At 35.8% G+C, this 18,020-nt stretch overlaps 2 protein-coding genes across 2 annotated transcripts; both read right to left on the bottom strand.

Annotated features, from left to right (window-relative positions):
• Positions 1-5,524: 5,524 nt before the first annotated feature.
• Positions 5,525-9,816, bottom strand: LOC306863911 (BTB/POZ domain-containing protein KCTD9-like). The gene is made up of 12 exons (XM_079407505.1): positions 9,644-9,816; positions 9,423-9,544; positions 9,283-9,326; positions 9,089-9,188; positions 8,106-8,161; positions 7,885-8,013; positions 7,592-7,659; positions 7,412-7,507; positions 7,183-7,332; positions 6,451-6,556; positions 6,235-6,368; positions 5,525-6,153 (listed from the first exon to the last, which is right to left on the bottom strand). Exons 1-12 carry the CDS (start codon positions 9,689-9,691, stop codon positions 6,037-6,039), a joined length of 1,170 nt encoding a protein of 389 aa, XP_079263631.1. The 5' UTR covers positions 9,692-9,816; the 3' UTR covers positions 5,525-6,036.
• A 317-nt stretch (positions 9,817-10,133) lies between these two features.
• LOC306863951 (beta-centractin) lies at positions 10,134-17,973 on the bottom strand. Its single transcript, XM_079407577.1, has 11 exons — positions 17,762-17,973; positions 16,826-16,890; positions 16,314-16,389; positions 15,895-16,020; positions 14,083-14,207; positions 13,783-13,999; positions 13,579-13,671; positions 13,111-13,285; positions 12,967-13,028; positions 12,851-12,891; positions 10,134-12,189 (listed from the first exon to the last, which is right to left on the bottom strand). Exons 1-11 carry the CDS (start codon positions 17,807-17,809, stop codon positions 12,087-12,089), a joined length of 1,131 nt encoding a protein of 376 aa, XP_079263703.1. The 5' UTR covers positions 17,810-17,973; the 3' UTR covers positions 10,134-12,086.
• Positions 17,974-18,020: the final 47 nt, after the last annotated feature.

Genomic DNA, 18,020 nt, shown 5'->3' with positions numbered 1-18,020 from the left:
ATCTATTTTGAATGAATATACATTTACACCAAGCTCTAAAACCTTTTTCAGACAGAAATTGTGAATTATATATATTTTTTTGAATGATCCATATCCAAATGTTTATAGCGTGATTTGAGCAAAACTGAAATCTATGGTCCCATTGTTGTGAGAATTTCTATTGCTGCTTTGAAATGTTAATTTTAGTATAATTTAAATACTATTATAATTTTTGTTATTTATTTATTATTTTTCATATTGTCTATTTTTACTTTAAGTTTTGTTCTTGGCTATTTTAGTTAAATTTATTTAGTTTTGGATATTTTAGTGGAGGGCAAACTAAACAAAAATTACAAGTAGTTGAAATAAAATACTTTTCGTTTTTAAAAATATATATTTTATTTAATTTCAGTAAACATTTATTTCAAGTATTTTTTTTTTTTAATGGTTTTAGTTTTATTTAACTGTATAACCCAGCTTGCTTATAAGTAATTCTGGATTTACTAAAGCAGACGCAAACATTATTCAAGCAACAGTTTAGCTAAAAATAAAAATTCCATCAACGACTTTTGTCATTCCAAAACCATACAAAGTTCTTTCTTCCTTGGAAATAGAATTAAAAGTATAATATTAATTTTGCTTGTTTCCATACAGTGACCAATAGCTCTAGGAAAAAGCATCCTAAAAGGAGACTTCTGTGCCATAATCAAAAAGTAATATATGACGGTTATTTCAATACAAATATCAATTTATTGATATTTTCAGCACTTTTGGCCATAGCTGTATAGGAATAAACAAAAGTGCCCATACATATTCATGTATAGCATAATTCCTGATTATGCCATAAAGCCCCTGTGAGCCTGTGATGAGGTTTCCTGTAAAAGTCTGGCATCGATTCAGGCTGCTGCTCTGTAAAAGAATGGCAAGTTAAAGCCAGAGCATTGTCTAAATTAATCAGAGATGATTTATGAATGTTTCTTTAATAAAAGCATGTTTCAGAAGCCCTGCCCTCTCATCTCCTCTCTGAGGCCCAATGTGGCGCCGGCTGCCACAAGCTCCAGATGCGTTTCTTTCTTTTCTCCACACTGTACCCCACGACCACACGTCTGGATGGACTCCAGGTGCCAACAAAAGCCTGCCGGCTCTCCACCACGCCTCTACATCTCCAAAAACACACGTGTACGGTTTCCTCAGCAAGATTGATCAGTGTCACCCATAAAAATAAACACACACACACAGCTCATTTAGTAGCAGCAGCTGATCTCCAGCTCAGATGTGTGTGATTCATAATACCTGCAGGAAAATATCTGAAAAGTATCTTGTTTTGCCATCAATTTGTTTTGTTAGAGCTACTTTTGCATGGCAGCTTTTTTTTTTTTTAAATTTTGGAGAAGAAGAAAATGCTTTTTGGTCCAGATAATGTAGTTTTATCATCCACCAGCAGAGGCTAACTGGCCTGTTTCTATGTGTACAGTCTTTTTAAACTATTAGTTTGAAAAAAGAAGGTGTATATTTAGCACATTATGCAACTGTGGTCACAGTAAGAGAAACAATGGGTGGGTTTATGATGTGCTTTTATTACACCAGGGATTGTGTAATTTTGCCCATTGGCACATCGGGCCTTGTGTGCTGGTGAGAGTGTGTGGGTGAATCTCATGAAACCCAAGAATACTACAAGGTCACATGTCAATCAAAAAAATTGAAAATTAAATTTTTGCATAAAGAAAATGAAGCACCTATTTTTAGAAATATTAAACAATTTACACGGCAACATTACTTTCATGACAACTAAGCACATTTTACTCCTCAAATGATCATTATCATAATGCAAAAGCATGAATAAATAATAATAAATCATATTATTAAATATTGAATACACAAAATATAAAATAATTGTATATTAATTATAAATATAATACATATAATTTATGATATTTGATGTATTTTATATGTTGTAAAGCATGTTGGTCAGCTGATGGGTGTTATAGATAAATAAACTGACTTTGATAATATGTATACAAATATTTAATGTAAAATATTTAAATAGTATAAATATAATTTTAAAGTACTTATGCATGCATGGTTTCTTTATTTGCGTAAATTTTATAAAACATCCATTATAACATTTTTTTTTTGATTCATTCAATTAAAAACACTATTACATTATTTTCAAGCAATTTTCAGAAATGTTTCTTGAGCAGCAAATTAGCATATCAGAATAATTTCTGAAGGATCATGTGAAAAATTGAATAATTCAGCTTTGCATCACAGGAATAAATTATCTTTATATTAAAATAGAAATCAGTTATTTTAAATTGTAATAATATTTCACAATATAACTGCTGTTACTGTATATTTGATCAAATAAATGCAGCCTTGGTGAGCATAAGAAACGTCTTTTAAAAGTATTTCGAAAAATCTAACCAACCCCAAAGTTTGAATAATATAGTGTAAATCGGGTAAATTGTGACCTGGACATTGGTGGTTTTGGTGAGATTCACACATGCATGTTAGTTTTACACAGAAGGGCAGTGGATGTAGAAAGTAAGGTTTTCTTGTGCAACTAAATAGGCACCTTTACTCCTGTATTACCATAACCAAACATCACAACCACAGGTATGAAATAACCTGCGTTTTATTCCCGCTGGCATTTCACACATTTTCTGCTGCTTTGATACCACAGAAAACCAGACTGTACTTGGATGATAAATGAAGTGTTGTTGTATCATTCTGGGGTTTACTAAAATACTCCCTGGTGACTTTAAAAACAGAAACAGTGGTAGATCTTTTCTGCAGCCAACATACAACACAGGACCTTCTTTAATGGAACCCAGATGTCCATTAGGTCTAATAACTCTGCGGTCATCCCCGCTGGGGCTCACAAGAAAAGGAGTGGGGAGTTCTCAGGTCAGACTGTCCCTGGGCCGGACGCTGGCGGGCCTGTGGGTAGAGGAAGTGGGTGGGAGGAAGGGCCACATGTGCGTGTGGGTGACTGTGGGCCGGCTACTGCAGCCGGTCGTGAGGACCGTCCATGTGAGGAGGACAAACACACACTCATACCTTCACACACGACACTGAGGGAACGGAAGAGAGGAGGTGAACGTGGGGCGCTTTTAAAAACTGGAGCGCTTGACAGTGTGCCATTTCTGAGGGCGCAAATTTAGTCGAAAAGCCAAAGAAAACATTTAAGCAGCAAATGTGTCTTCAAGATTCACAAGTGCAGTGTGACTGGAAGTGCACGTGAAAGCACTGTAAATATGATTAAACTGCAAAATGCAGGATATTCCTCAGAAGTTCCTTGGAAATATGGCGATAAAATAACTTGCAAACATCCGAATCCAAACCTCAAACCACAATATCAACGACTTATCTAGTCCAACAAAAATGTCACTTGTAAGTTTCCCAAAAGTGCAGCACCTGAAATAACAGCAGAGCTGGCTGAATTATTACCATATTCATATCCCAGCGCTGCAGCGATGATGCATTTGTGTAGGCCAAACCAGAAGTGAGCATCACCCTGGTTCTCTTGACAAAAGAACAAATAGGAATTTTCCTTGACTTTCAGATTAATGCAGAAAATAAGATTTTGTAACCAACAAAAGTTTAAGATTCTTCTTGATAATCTTCTCAAAAGAACACAACTTTTATGTATATTGAAGACTAAATATAATCTCCTGACATAAAATGCTAAACATAGGATTTAAAGGAACTACACCACAGACTTATGGCTTCAAAGTCACCACCATGAAGCTAGTAGATGGGTTTACGTGTTCGGTGTGATGACGTTTAATGTCCTTTATGACCTCTGTAGGCCCATTTAGCCATTTGTTAGCAATTAAAAAGATAAGTACCATACTGCTGTATTTTATGTTGTAGCAATAAATATGAAAACATCTTGAGCTTATGTTAACCAAAAACCCATTAAATCAAGCCTATTGACTGGGATGCTAAAATGCTAACTCATTTCCAGGCTTTGGCCTATAAAAACACCATCCCTGCAGAACACTACTGAGAGTACTTCAGAGAATACTATGGAATTACCAAGGTACATGTCCAGTAAACCAAACCAAACACTGTTTTAAGAATAGCATGGATAAAAGTGCCTTAGAAGTAGTTGTATGTCTACAGAAGACTCGGAATATAGTGCACGAGTTATATGGAGTAGGTAGCTTAATGATAAATTTTTTGTCATTTTGGATAAGATTTTCTTTAAAAAGTTTAAGAGGAAAATCTGTTCCTTTAAATGGTGTTGTTAGGCACTATCAGAAGCATTTATATAACAAAATATTAAAGTGTATAATTTATGAACACTAATAATCACAATTCCTCCGCCAAGTAATCTAGTGCATTAGTCGACATTCAACTTAACATGGCGCATTGATATGGAATTCGGCGTGATTTGGCTCATCCATACGGAACTATTTTAATTATTCTGAAAATTGTTCAATTTTAATATAACGTGGCATCAGTCAGAGTGTTGTACGTGTAAATAATATTTATACCTAATTGCTGGGCAGATGTTTACTTCCACAGGGAGTTCAGGAAGCAGCAGATCTGCTCCTGTGGATGGTTTTTCCACACACTCAGGTCCAATCAATCACTGTGGCAGCTAGTGCATCCTGGCGAACAGATTTCACGGTCTGCTTCAGTGTCATGGATGAGCTGAGGCTGTAGATGGCAACACGTCTCATCTACACGCTTTGTGGGTGTTGTTGTAGAGACACTGCTGCCCCTGCTGGCGGCTTGATGTTTTATGCACAGTATTTTTACAAGCATCATGATGATTTCACGTCCTACCGAATCGATTGTTTTATGCCTAATAATAAATAACATACACTAAGTAAACTTATATATCGTATTCATCATTTATATATCATTAAATAATTTCATATGGTTTATGATACTTGATCAAACACGTCAAACAAGACATTTTGTGACATTCTTCACAATTAAGCACATTAAAAAAAAGTCTCATTACTGTAATGCATTTGAACTTTTTTCTTTTTTTAATGATTCCTATCATCCTCGATTGATTAGCATTAGTTTTTCACTATTCATCATTTGTATTTGATTCTGTCATGACAACAAATAACATGTATTACCTTAAAAAAGTAATAATCCGTGTAAATCTAGTATTATTGATATAGTATTAGAAAATATTTAGAACTTGTTTAATTATATTTTCAGTTTTAACTTTAATATTAGTTAATTAGTCATTTTTATTCGTTTTTTAAAATATGTCTATATAGCTCTTGTTTCTTAATATAGACTAAAACTAAAATAAATTGAGAAATGATACCTTGGCAACTGTCTGAACTTATTTCATTTCGTTTAATTTTTTTAGGGTAATGAGAGTGGAGTAATCTGACTGAAATATCTGTGCTAAATTATCATAAAAATCAATCTATACATCTGCTAATCTAATCAAATCAGTTATAATACTAACATCAAAATGATCATTTTTGTCTTGAAATAAATAAACTGTCTGCTCTGAAACGGTGCATTGCAATTGTGTAAATTGTAGAAAATTAAAAAGCCAAAACGTCCTTTCAGTCTCCAGTGTTGGACTTTAATGATCTTTACAGGGCTGGTGACATTAAACTAGCAGGTTTCAGCAGATGTTTTCCTCTCTGCATGCAGCACAGTCCAGAAAAGCCACGTAACAGTGAAACAAGCAAAACAGTGTAAAAACGGCACGTATGAAAAGGTGTAAAATTGCACATTTGCAGAACAGCCACATTCCTAAATCAGAATCAGATGCAAAAACACAAATATCAGACGTTCAGTTCACAGACCAGCAGTGACGCATGTAGAAGCTTGGCACAAATATACAATGTCACAAATCACGTTAGAAAAAAAATATCTTGCAATGAGAAAATTTAGCAAACACCATCCATAATAATGCAATGCATCACAATAAATGATCTGAGGCAACAGTAGACAGCAGCTGAACAGATAATATCAACATGCATAAGGTCACATGACCGTCATTAAGTTTGCAGGTAGATTTTTAATTAAAGCTGCTCTGTAAAGAGGCTGCAGTCTTACTGAAGGAGGCTATCTGACACTCTGTGACATGTGCAGCGGTGTCAGCATCTCCTCAAAAATGGCCCCTTTCACGTTAGAGCCCCGCAGGTTCGCCTCCTGAAGGTCACAGCCGGACAGATCACAGTTCTGTTCCAACAAAAACAAACAAACAAGTGAAGTCATGACAAACTACAGAACGGTTCTGAAACTAAACTGATGTGCGCTCACCTCCAGATCGGTTCCTGCCAGAGTGGCCCCCCGCAAGTTACAGTTCTTGAGTTTGGCGTTCTTCAGCGTGGCCACGCGGAGGTTTATACCGGTCATCTGACTGCCCTCCATATCCACCCCCTTTAGATTGGCTCCTGTCAGGAAATGACAGGCATTACTTACTGGGAATATGAGACCCAAGAGATACCATTCAGAAGTCAAATGTGCTCATTTTACCCTCTAGATTTGCTTTGAGTCCTGCGGGATCTTCAAAATTACAGCTTTTGAGAGACGCCCCTTCTGCATTGGTGCAAAGCATTTTCACGCCCTGTAAATTGGCACCCTGGGAAACACATGCAAAAAGACCAAATCACTGTCACAGATTTGTTATTATTCTCTGCGATGATAATCATCAGTTTGATTTGGTTTACTTTTTTGAATTATTATTATTTTTTTTTAATCAGCATAATTTAAGGCATGACAAAATACTACTGTTCAAAAGTTTGGGATCAGTAATTTTTTAAAATAAATTAATACTTTAATTCAGCCAGGGTGGATTCAATTGATTAAACATGACAGTAAAAGACAAAAGATTCCTAAAAGAATCCTGAAAAAAATGAATCAGTTTTCACAAAAATATTAAGCTGCACAACTGTTTTCAACACTGAAAATAATAATAATAATAAAATAAATTATACTTATTGTTCATTTTAAGAACAAATTACATTTTAAAACATATTCAATTATATATTTTTAAACAAATAAATTCCAAACTTTTTAACAGTAGTGTAAATATTTAAATAATATACCTTTTATTTCAGATTAAGGTAATAAGACTTTGCTAACTGTATATAAAATAAAATAACAACCTTCATTGTCAAAAAATAGGTCTAATTTTCTTAAAAAAAATTTCTTGTGATTTTGGGGTAAAATATGATATGGACCCGTCCCTGACAGGTACATCCTTACATCTAGATTGGCGTTGGAGAGGTCTGCTCTCTCTAGGTTGGTACCACAGAGGTTGGCGTGTGTGAGGTTACAGCGGCTGAGGTTGGCCATCTTGAAGTTGATGTAACGCAGATCAAGACGAGAGAGATCCGCCCCACTGAAATTCAAACCCTAGGAGAAACAGTTTACATTGACATAATGCACAATAAAATAAAAAATAAACCACTGCAAATATTCAGTTACTTCCTACCTGACATCTAAGTTCTGATTTAGTCGAAGTGGCAAGCAGAAAACGCACAAACTCTTTGCGGGAGATGGGCGAGTGATCGTCGGGAGGCTGGGAATTCTAAAGCAGGACAAAACAGCCATCACTGTTATTTACTTCCACATTGCGTAAGTCACGTTTTCACCTTATTGTAGCTTTTTTTACCTTAATAACACCTTCAAGCTGCTCAGCGAGACGTTCGATTCCAAAGAAACGAGCTTCTTCGAGCACGCCTGCATAAAATATACTCCATAGGTACTCATTTCATATGCAAAGAGCTTAGCCAATCATAACAGAGCTCATTTACATATACATATACATACATATATATATATATATATATATATCAGAAAGGAGGAGGAAAATGCTTAAGAAAACTAAATTATTATGGTTTTCGGTAACAGCCCTTAGGAAGCACATAAAATGCTGCAAAATGGTACATGTCTCTACTGTCTTACCCAGCAAATTGATGCCATCATTGATAATGAGCTGTCCGTGTCTCAGGTAATTTAATATGGGCTCAAAGTAATCTGGACTCCGATCAATGAGATACGCCCCTTGCTCGTCCTGTTTGTTTCCCCAAACGTCTGCCGGGAAATGACAGAAGAAAAAGTGCAATATGAATAGAAGCACATGCACAAATTATATTTTGAACATTAGAAACTGGTTCAGTCCTTACCCTTGTCTCTAAACATGTGAGCCAACATGCTCTCCGCTTCTTTGACCAAAGTGCTCCTAACAACCACAGAAAAGTGTTAAAGTGATAGATAGATAGATAGATAGATAGATAGATAGATAGATAGATAGATAGATAGATAGATAGATAGATAGATAGATAGATAGATAGATAGATAGATAGATAGATAGATAGGAGGAAATAAATAAATAATATTTTGCATCAATAAAATAAGATTTTGTGACATAATTGTCAATGAAAATTAAGCACATTTTGCCCCATAATTCCCTTTACTGGAATTCTGAGTTGCTCAAACGTTTTAAGACAAAGGGCCAATTGAGTAAATGATGCATTAATATGCTAAATTAAAATGTATTACATTTTGTTTAATGTCAGTAATAAAAAAAAACAACTTTTATTTTTCAAATGAACTTCACTTATATAGTTTTTTTTTTAATACATTTCAATGCAAAAAAAATAAAAAAATTAAATGAAGATATGCTTCAATGATGTGTTTTTTCCCTGCTCTTGTGATATGGCATGGTGGTTTGATTTGGGCATCTCCACTGTAATGCATTCCAAGATTATTTTTATTATTATTAATTCCCATTATTTTCATTTATGATTATCATTAAATATGCTCACCATTGTAATAAAGTAAAATATGTTTGTAATACAATTTTTTTTTATTTGAAAGGCATGACAACAAATATTATCAAATTAAAAATATTTTTTAAAAATTGATATATTATTTATATTTATATATTTAAAATTGATATAATTAAATAAGCAAATTTAAACTGTATTTTACTGTATTTTATTTCACAATACAGTAATGAGAACTAAATGTTTGTGCTTGTCATGAAAATATTGGGAAAAATAATAAATAAATAAATAAATAAATAAAAGATGGTTGATTATGATGGTTGTGAGAGTTTAGATTATGGATCACAGTTTGAGATTAGTATGATCTGTTTTGACATCACCGTGTGGTTGTGAACCGCCGGCCTCCCACATTGAGGGTGATCCAGTCACTGTGTGCCCAGGAATTAAACTCATGCAGACTCTCGAGGTTATCTGGTGGATCTGTAGGACATTATTAAATTATGACATATTAAGGCAACTGAAGACAGATCTAAGAGAAGCACACACCAAAGCCAAGTTATAATGTCAAACTCACCAACAAAAGAATCTCCTTCTGATATATACAAGACATCATCATCTCTGTGCCAGAGAAACACCAAGTGTTTTATGTTTATGATAATACACACATGTAAATAAACCTGTTTTATGCATAAGATAGCAAGTTATTGTTCTTACCTGATGAGGGCTATATCATCAATAATACCTCCTTTCCCATTGTATATGTTGGCAGCTTTTATCCCAAATTTTGTGCTTGCAACTGACAGTAGATCAGCTAGAGTTCCATAAACTGCCACCACCTGATGTAAAAGTCATGAAAGGAGCAACAACGTGTTATTTATTCAGCAAACATGCCTTTAATTACATACTAGACAGACAATAGATAACAAAACACTCACCTTGCCGTTGTATGTGGTTCCATTTATAAACAGCGTGACTCTTCTCATGTCCGAGCTTGTAATGTGACTCCTCAGTGTCTATTTTTATTGTTTTTAAACTCCACGTTACTGTAATTCATCAAAGCATTTCCGACTATTGCAGAAGATTATTTACTTCCGTCATTACTGCGGCCAATCAGAGACTTTGAAAATCCAGCGCGGTAGGGCAGTTCCACGGTGGGCGGGGTTAAAGGACCGAACGTCTTTTCTGATTGGCCAGGTACGATGGGACTAAATAATAGTTTTGTGTGTGTGTGTGTGTGTACTGTGAATTAACATTTTAATGTATACTGATATTTCTCTCGTGTCGTCATTTAATGCAAAATCATCGTCAAGACCGCTTATGAAGAAACACATAGATGACCGGTCACGTGGTATTTGTTGCTTTTCTCAGCGCTGGTCGTAATGGCCGAATCACAGTCGTTTGCATTTACTTGATGTATTTTTTTTTAATAATAGTTCTATTTGTACCTCAGGTACTAACTGATGGGATTGATTTAACAAGATTATATTGTGTGTGTTTAACTGTCTCCAATAAGACGAAAAAAACAAACAAATAAAAACGATGAATACATTTGAATTGAGCTCAATGGAGAATTCGGCTTTCTGAGCCATCAAGAAAACGTGTTAAAAGAACATTTTATATAATTTGAGACTTTTACGATATAGCAATTAACTCTAATGTTATATAATTTTAATATAGTAGATTTAGGGACCTCTAGACAAATATGAGTTCCTGGTGTATTAGTCACACTGACTAAATGTGACAAAACTTCAGCAGTCTTGAAAACCAGTGTTAACAACATCAGCAACAATGCATAAGCAGACAAACGCTGCTGTTTGTGTTTACATAGCGCACAGAAGCTTATTTCAGACAACATTCATTTATTTATCATACTGAATTTACAAAATTAAAAGAAAAAGCAACAATTGAAGAAACAGCTTTGTACATTTCAGTCCTTTTTGTCGTTTATTTTTTGTTTTTTAACAGTTTGAATAGCAATCCACTGTACACAAGGCTTATGATGATATTTCTAAATCTTTAAAAAGAAAAACAACCAAGATGCTCTGACTTTCCAACGACGACACTGGAATAAGGCGATTCTTAGGTTGGACAAACTGGACTTAAACGCAACCCTGCTATCCCATCATCCCATTAGAGAACAGCTCTCCTTCAACAAACACTACAGAAATACTAGTGCCAGAAGAGCTTCTAAATCCATTCGGCCACCCTCTGCCTTCGATATCCACGTCTATGAGATTTACAATGAAATAACACACACAATCTCAGTCGTTCTGTTGAGTTCATGCACTAATCTGGAATTCGGGGAGAGTCTGAATTTACATCGAAATCGTGCCACAATGATGAGACGTCTCATGGCAACGTAAAACTCACTGGACAACTTCATTAAAGCTTCAGCCAACAGCTCTGCTTCTCAAGTTAACAATATGAAGATCATGGGAAATGTTCAGAGGAAAACTCAACTCGAAAGGGCTAATATTCGCATCAAGTCAATTTTTGTGCGGTAACAATTATGCTTTACAACTTAAAGCTGACAAACATAATTCTAATAGCAACATTTCCACAAAAAGACAGTAAACAACTCGAAAATGTTCCTTTAGGCCGCCCCTTTTCATAAACCGATGATTCCATGTTAAAATGTCCTGTATACTAATACTTGTCGACATTTCAAGCAGCGATAAATCTAGCTACCTACCGTGTACTTTGTATTTCAGTATACATTATTTAGTTCCCTTAAGCTATAGAGTGGTTTCAACCTCGAGGCGGTCAAGGGGAGGGACACAGACAGGAAACAGAGTAGTGTCCATTAAAGTGAATTGTTGTAGTGGTGAGCGATGCCTTTTTCTGTTGTATACGCTCGTCATTGACGCGTCAAACAAATAGGAATAAAAATACTACGCTGACAACTGCGACATTTTAAGAAAATGATCGATCTTTTCGGTTCTGGAATGAAATTCTTACAACAGAGTAAAACATTCACCTTCATGTTTCATTAGAATAGATATGACAATATCATACAGGGCAGGGTAAATAGTGTAATAAATATCTAAGCGCTGAATTGAAGCATTGGCTTTAAATTAAACACTAGTTAACAGTATTGACTGATGCCCTGAAAAGCCTTTTTTCGGTGTTTGATGAGTGCAGAACGGACAAGGGATGCCCGGTTGCATCCTGCCCCAGTGCCACTCGTCGGGTTTCCCGAATGAGAGCCGGGCAGGGGACACGGAAGGCATGCCTTAGCTGCAGAAGGGAGGCCCGGCAGGTTCGCTGTCGGGACGGGTGGGGAGGGAAGGAAGGAGGGAGGGTAAAAGAGGGAGGCCAAGCGAGAGGAGAGGGATGTGAAACCGCAGAGATGTGGGAGGCCCGTGGCCTTAAACCCCATTAAAATGTTTTCCGGTGGATGGCACGGGCGCGATCTTCCTCGTATTCCTTCTTGGAGACCCACATCTTCTTAAAGGTGTCGAGTGAAGCCAGGATAGATCCCCTAAACAAAAAAAAGAAAAAGCATATGAAAAACACCGTAAAATACACCAAAATATTTTTAAAAACACATACACTAACATTCAAAAGTTTGGAGTCTGTAAAAAAAAAAAAAAAAAAAAAAAAAAAAAGTTTTAATTTTTTTTTTTTTTTTTTTAATAAGTCTGTCATGCTCACTAAGGCTGGATTTCTTTGAAAAATAGTAAAACAAAGTAAAACTGAAATATTTAAAACAACTTTATTTTAATATATTCAAAATGCAGTTTACTGCTATGATGTTTTATCTTCTCTTTTTTGTATACTTTAATTTGATTAATTTATTAATTTCTTATTGCATTTCAGTTCATTTCAATTTTAGTTCATTTTGGTATTTGCTTGTCTTTATTTTAATTTTTGTCAATTAACAAAAATGTTCTAACAGTTTTAGTTAACAATAATAACCCTGAAGGTGACAATTTTTTCAGGATTCTTTTTCAGGAATATGATCTTTAAAAGAACTGCATTTATTTTAAATATAAATCTATTGTAACCTTATAAATGTCTTTACTGTCACTTTTGATCAATTTAATGCATCTTTGCTGAATAAAGGTATTAATTTCTTTAAATAAAAAAAGGGTAGTGTAACTGTTTTGTGTAACATAGGCCCATATACACATTGTTCTTACCCTATCCATGTTGAATAAAGTCTCTCCTGTGGTGCTGATATCTGAAACAAGAAAATATATACATTTAAAAACATTTCTTAAACTAAGCTAACATTTCTTAGCTGTGGCAGAGTCACCTTAATTTTAACGTCTTTGGGTGCAAGTTTCTTCACTTCGCTTAACAACCGGTCTCCAAAACCTGCGAGGAACAAAGATAGAGTTTCAGTTCTGTCACTGGATGGAGAACTGAAAGATGCTTTCGACTGATCTCTTCACTCTACCTTTGAGGAGCGTTGAGCCGCCAGACAGCACTATGTTAGAGAAGAGCGTGCGTCGCAGATCCATGTCTGACTTCTGAATGGCGAAAGCCAGCACCTCATGAATACCCTCGCTCTCATCTCCAATCAGATCAGGCCTGAAGAGAAGCTCTGGAGCCCTGAACCGTGCTGGGCCGATCTGCAGGAGATAAACCGCTGTGAGTAACACATCAAGTCAGAGTGAAATTAAAATTGACTCTATTTACTTTCTTAATACACAATTCTGGTGCCATCATGGGCGAGTTATCAGTCTACTTTATTCCAACAAAGAAAAATAGGCCACACTATAGAAAGTTCTGAATGCCATTTCATGTTGACTTCAGGAAGAACCACAGCTAAACCTCCACTGAGTGTCAACCAAACCAGGATATGATGTGCAGTTTCATGACCATATTATCATACACTAACATATACGAGCAATCTCATTCTTACATCTAGAGTGCTTCCGTCAGGGAGTGTGTATTGTGCTTTTTCAGTTTCTAGAGTTTCATCTTTCTGGGGGTTGAGGGAAAGATAGCAGGCTCTCTGGAAAACAAAACAGCATTTTTTTCATCCTTTCCTATCTAGATTATAATTTCCATCAAGAATGAGCTGCAAAAGAACATGTGGTATAAATCCAGATGTGGAGTCTCGTACCTCCTTGATGGTGCGCACAACCTCAAACTCTGCAGAAGTGTGGAAATCGTAGCCTTCTTTGCGCAGCAGGAGGCGGAGGTATCGGGAGACATCACGTCCGGCGATGTCCACGCGCATGATGGAATGTGGAATGGCGAAACCCTCGTATATGGGGACAGCGTGTGTCACACCATCACCAGCGTCCAGGACCACACCTGTGGTTCGGCCTGTGGCGTATCTGTCAGACAGAAAACACGTTTGCATGAGAGGGAATAGGAAATATGATATCAGGAATAATGAAATTCAAAGCGATGAACTCACAAACTGAGCACCGCCTGCATGGAGATGAACAGCGCCGGCACGTTGAAGGTCTCGAAGAAAACCTCAGCTGCCCGTTCACGGTTTTTACTGGGGTTCAGCGGTGCTTCGGTCAACAGTACAGGATGCTGTGAGATACATAAAAAATATGAATGTCTGAAAAATACAGTGCAAGACAGTGTTGTTATTGTCAAGTTAAACTATAAAAAAAAAAATACAAAATTGTTTATGGTAACTGAAATGAATCTGAGAAAATCAACTATTTTAAGGTGATGTTGCTACAGTAAAATTACACAAATAACAACTAAATAAGATTAACGAACTACATGTCGTCACAATAGGGTTATGTTATTGTTAGGGATTGGTTTAGGGTTAGTTACTACAGTAATTATGCATAATTACAACAGTAAGTACATGTAACATGTACCAGTACAAAGTGTTACCAGACATAAATATGAGATTGAGAAAGAAACTAAAAAAGTACATAAATAATAATAATAGTAATTTAAAATGCTGCCTTGGAAACTAACTGAAATAAATAACTTTAAGTTGAAATACTAATATTACTAAGACTGAAATCAAATAAATTTGAAGATAAATATAAAGATAAAAACCTATATAAAATAAAAATAAATTGTATTTCAAAAGAAACCATTTTTAAATAATAATAATAATATAATATATATATATATATACACACATATATACATACTAGGGGTGGCACGGTAAACAGATGTCACGGTTCGGTACGTACCTCGGTTCGGGGGTCACGGTTCGATACAATTTCGGTACAACAGGGAAAAAAAAGACATCTACTTTGCTCAGTTTCTTTTATTTTTATGTGAAAATGCTAAATATTATTACATGTTATATATATAAAATCTGTTTTGTTTTCATTGTGAGTGTACACAAATAAAAGCAGACCTTTAACTACAAGCAACAGCACAAATAAAAATACAATAGAGTAAAGATACAAATAAAATAATCAGTGATTTTCAGGGGGTTTTTTAGGTACAGAAATTGAAGTATGATTAAAGTAATCAAAGGTAAAACAGCATTGCATATTTGACTGTATAAATTAAAGATTACTCTTTATTAAAGTTACAAAAGCGATTCAATCAAGAGCAGTGAGTGATTTCTTTGTTGTTGCTGTTTATTTAATATTAACTGTCACTTTAAGAGAAAGCACTGATACTGTACGCCCAGCCGGCTATGTCTGCTATAGAATACTTACCAAGACGGGCATTTTGACAGAATTTTGTGTGAATTTATCCATTAAAACAATACTTCAGAGAGAGCTTCATATTTGCGCGCGTTCTGAGGCGCAGGTTTGTGCGCTTCTGATGAGCGCACGCACAAATCTTCTCACTGCGCGCGCGAGCTCGCGTCCTCTGGCTCTTAAATATTTGAGCTGGCAAAGCTTACATGACTTTAGTCTAAACACCGATATCAACGTGTGCTGTTCAGGTCTCACCTGTGCGCGCGCTATCAGCACCGGGTGATGACGGAATAAATGCTCATATTCCAGCATACGCACTCGCATTGAACAAGAGTGAATGATTTGTCCACTTATTTTTTATTTCTCATCGCTGTTGTTATAATGTACTGGGAAGCCAGAATGCGCATCCATTAACAGAAACATACATTAGCCGAACCCTATTTGTGTTATTTATAACAAACCACATGCGTTGTCAGAATTCAGTTGAACCGCGGTCCTAGCGCGTGCCGAACCGTGTGTGGAGAACCGTGCGGTTCGGTTTTTTTTCCGCGAACCGTGCCACCCCTAATACATACACATAATCTGTAAAACCGTACCTCCTCGGAGAAGGTCTGCAGCTGTTCCTTTGAGTACACGTACTGCCAGATGCGCTCCATGTCATTCCAGTCTTTCACAATACCGTGTTCCATAGGATAACGCACAGACAGCAGCCCCCTGTGCTCCTGAATATAGAACAGAGATAAATAACACAGCATGGTTTTGCATTATTATAACACATAACAGCATGAAATCAAAACTATTTGTCCAAATTCTAATAACTTTTCTTTTGTATGGCATACATTAATACTATTAACCAAAAACATCACAAGTCTCACACAATAATAGGTCTGGCTAAATATTGTGACACATTACGAAAGTTGACTGTATTGTGAATGTCATTTCATATTGTCTTTAAATAGAAGGGAACAAAATCTAAATAGAAGACACATTATTCAATTAAAATAAAAAGATTTACCTCAGCTTTGGGTCCAATGAACAGATCACCCTCAAGGGCACCAGCCATCACCCGAACATGCTTGGGCCGCCCCACACTGGAAATAAACCAGTCTAATTAATATCACATTCACAACACTTTACATTACTAAAATGGGATTTTCACTAACAAATACCAGTGTTTATAGAGACAAAATTCATAATATTATCATTTGACAAATTTAATGATGGCTAATATTGCATCAATAAACAAAATTTACCTTAAAATTGTTTAGCAAGAATTTTTTTATGTTTTTGAAAAAAGTGTCATATGCTCACCAAGGCATTTATTTCACCAAATGCACAGTAAAAGTGGTAATATTGTTAAATATTACTGCAAATTTAAATAACTGTTTTATATTTGAATTTATTTTAAAATGTAATTTATTCCTGTGATGCAAAGCTGAATTTTCAGCATCGTTACTCCAGTGTCACATGATCCCAAATTTTTTAAACTTACCCCAATATACTAATATCAATAAAATGATTACTTACTAATTTGGGAAACAGTATTTAGGGATCTGATCTCCAGCAAAGCCAGCCTTAATAACTCCAGACCCCTGGAAGAGAAATTATAAAGCAAGTTAAAACTATATTATGGCCTACAGTTGTCCAGGAAGGTGGTTCCAGATAAACTTCAACTATAAAAGCTCAAACAGTGAATGTGTTGTAAAATGAATCATCCAATGATCTGATCCCTCCTTCTTTGTTCTTGAGTCATGAGACAGAGCTGGAGGGAGCAACCAGCTATGGACTCCAGAAGAGTAACACTGAGAGAAAACAACCTAATGTTTCATTAAATATCACTGACATTTACTAAGTTTTCATAATTTTAGCAACCTGTCAAAGTGACACATTCAGACTGAGATCTCCCACCTTAATTCTGATTAACAGTTGAGGCTTACTAGTTCTCCATCTATAGCTTAACACTTTAACACGCTTTTATTAAAATCCATTTTCTATCTTATATTCACTATTTCATACTAATTAATGTAGCTGTGTATATAAGGCGGGGTCACAGCCAGCCATCTTAGCAACAATAACAATTCCAGCTCAAATACATGATTTTATCTGACAGATATTCTTTGACAACCATGCATCTTGCAGTATTTCATTAATATGTACAACGCTGAATCATTTATTGAAGTTTGAGAGACTAATTCAAAGCACCACTGAAATGAATGACAAATCGGCTTTATAGCGATGCATCATACCGAGCAGCTAATGCTTCAAGATAACGCAATTAAGACGGCTTTACATCGTGAAAACAATCATAGGTGCATCAGACTATGCACATTATAATCTAAATAATTACAATCCTAAACACCTCTCATTTAGCATTGGCCGGCTAGCGCAGGCTTCGGCACAATGGCATTAGCTTTAGCCTCTTAGCACAGACTGGGTGTGGAGGGCTGCTGACATCATACTCACATTATCAATCACAACCGGCTGGTTGGCTATAATATCATACGACTCCATGTTCAGCCTGCGCTTGGGTGCGTTTTCTCGGTCTACTCGTTCGCAAGAATCACCGTTTATGGTTTTCTGGTCATGTAAATAAAAAATAACCGTCGCTGCTTGGCAGTATAACTGAGCGGTGATGCGTCAACCGAACCGCGCTGTGGAGGGAGCCAATCAAACATGCCTAACCAGGAGATGAGTGACAGCTCTTTTAGCCAATAGCCATTTA

Source organism: Barbus barbus (assembly GCF_936440315.1).
Source record: "Barbus barbus genome assembly, chromosome: 45".
NCBI lineage: Eukaryota > Metazoa > Chordata > Actinopteri > Cypriniformes > Cyprinidae > Barbus > Barbus barbus.
This window is presented reverse-complemented; position numbering and strand designations above follow the sequence as displayed.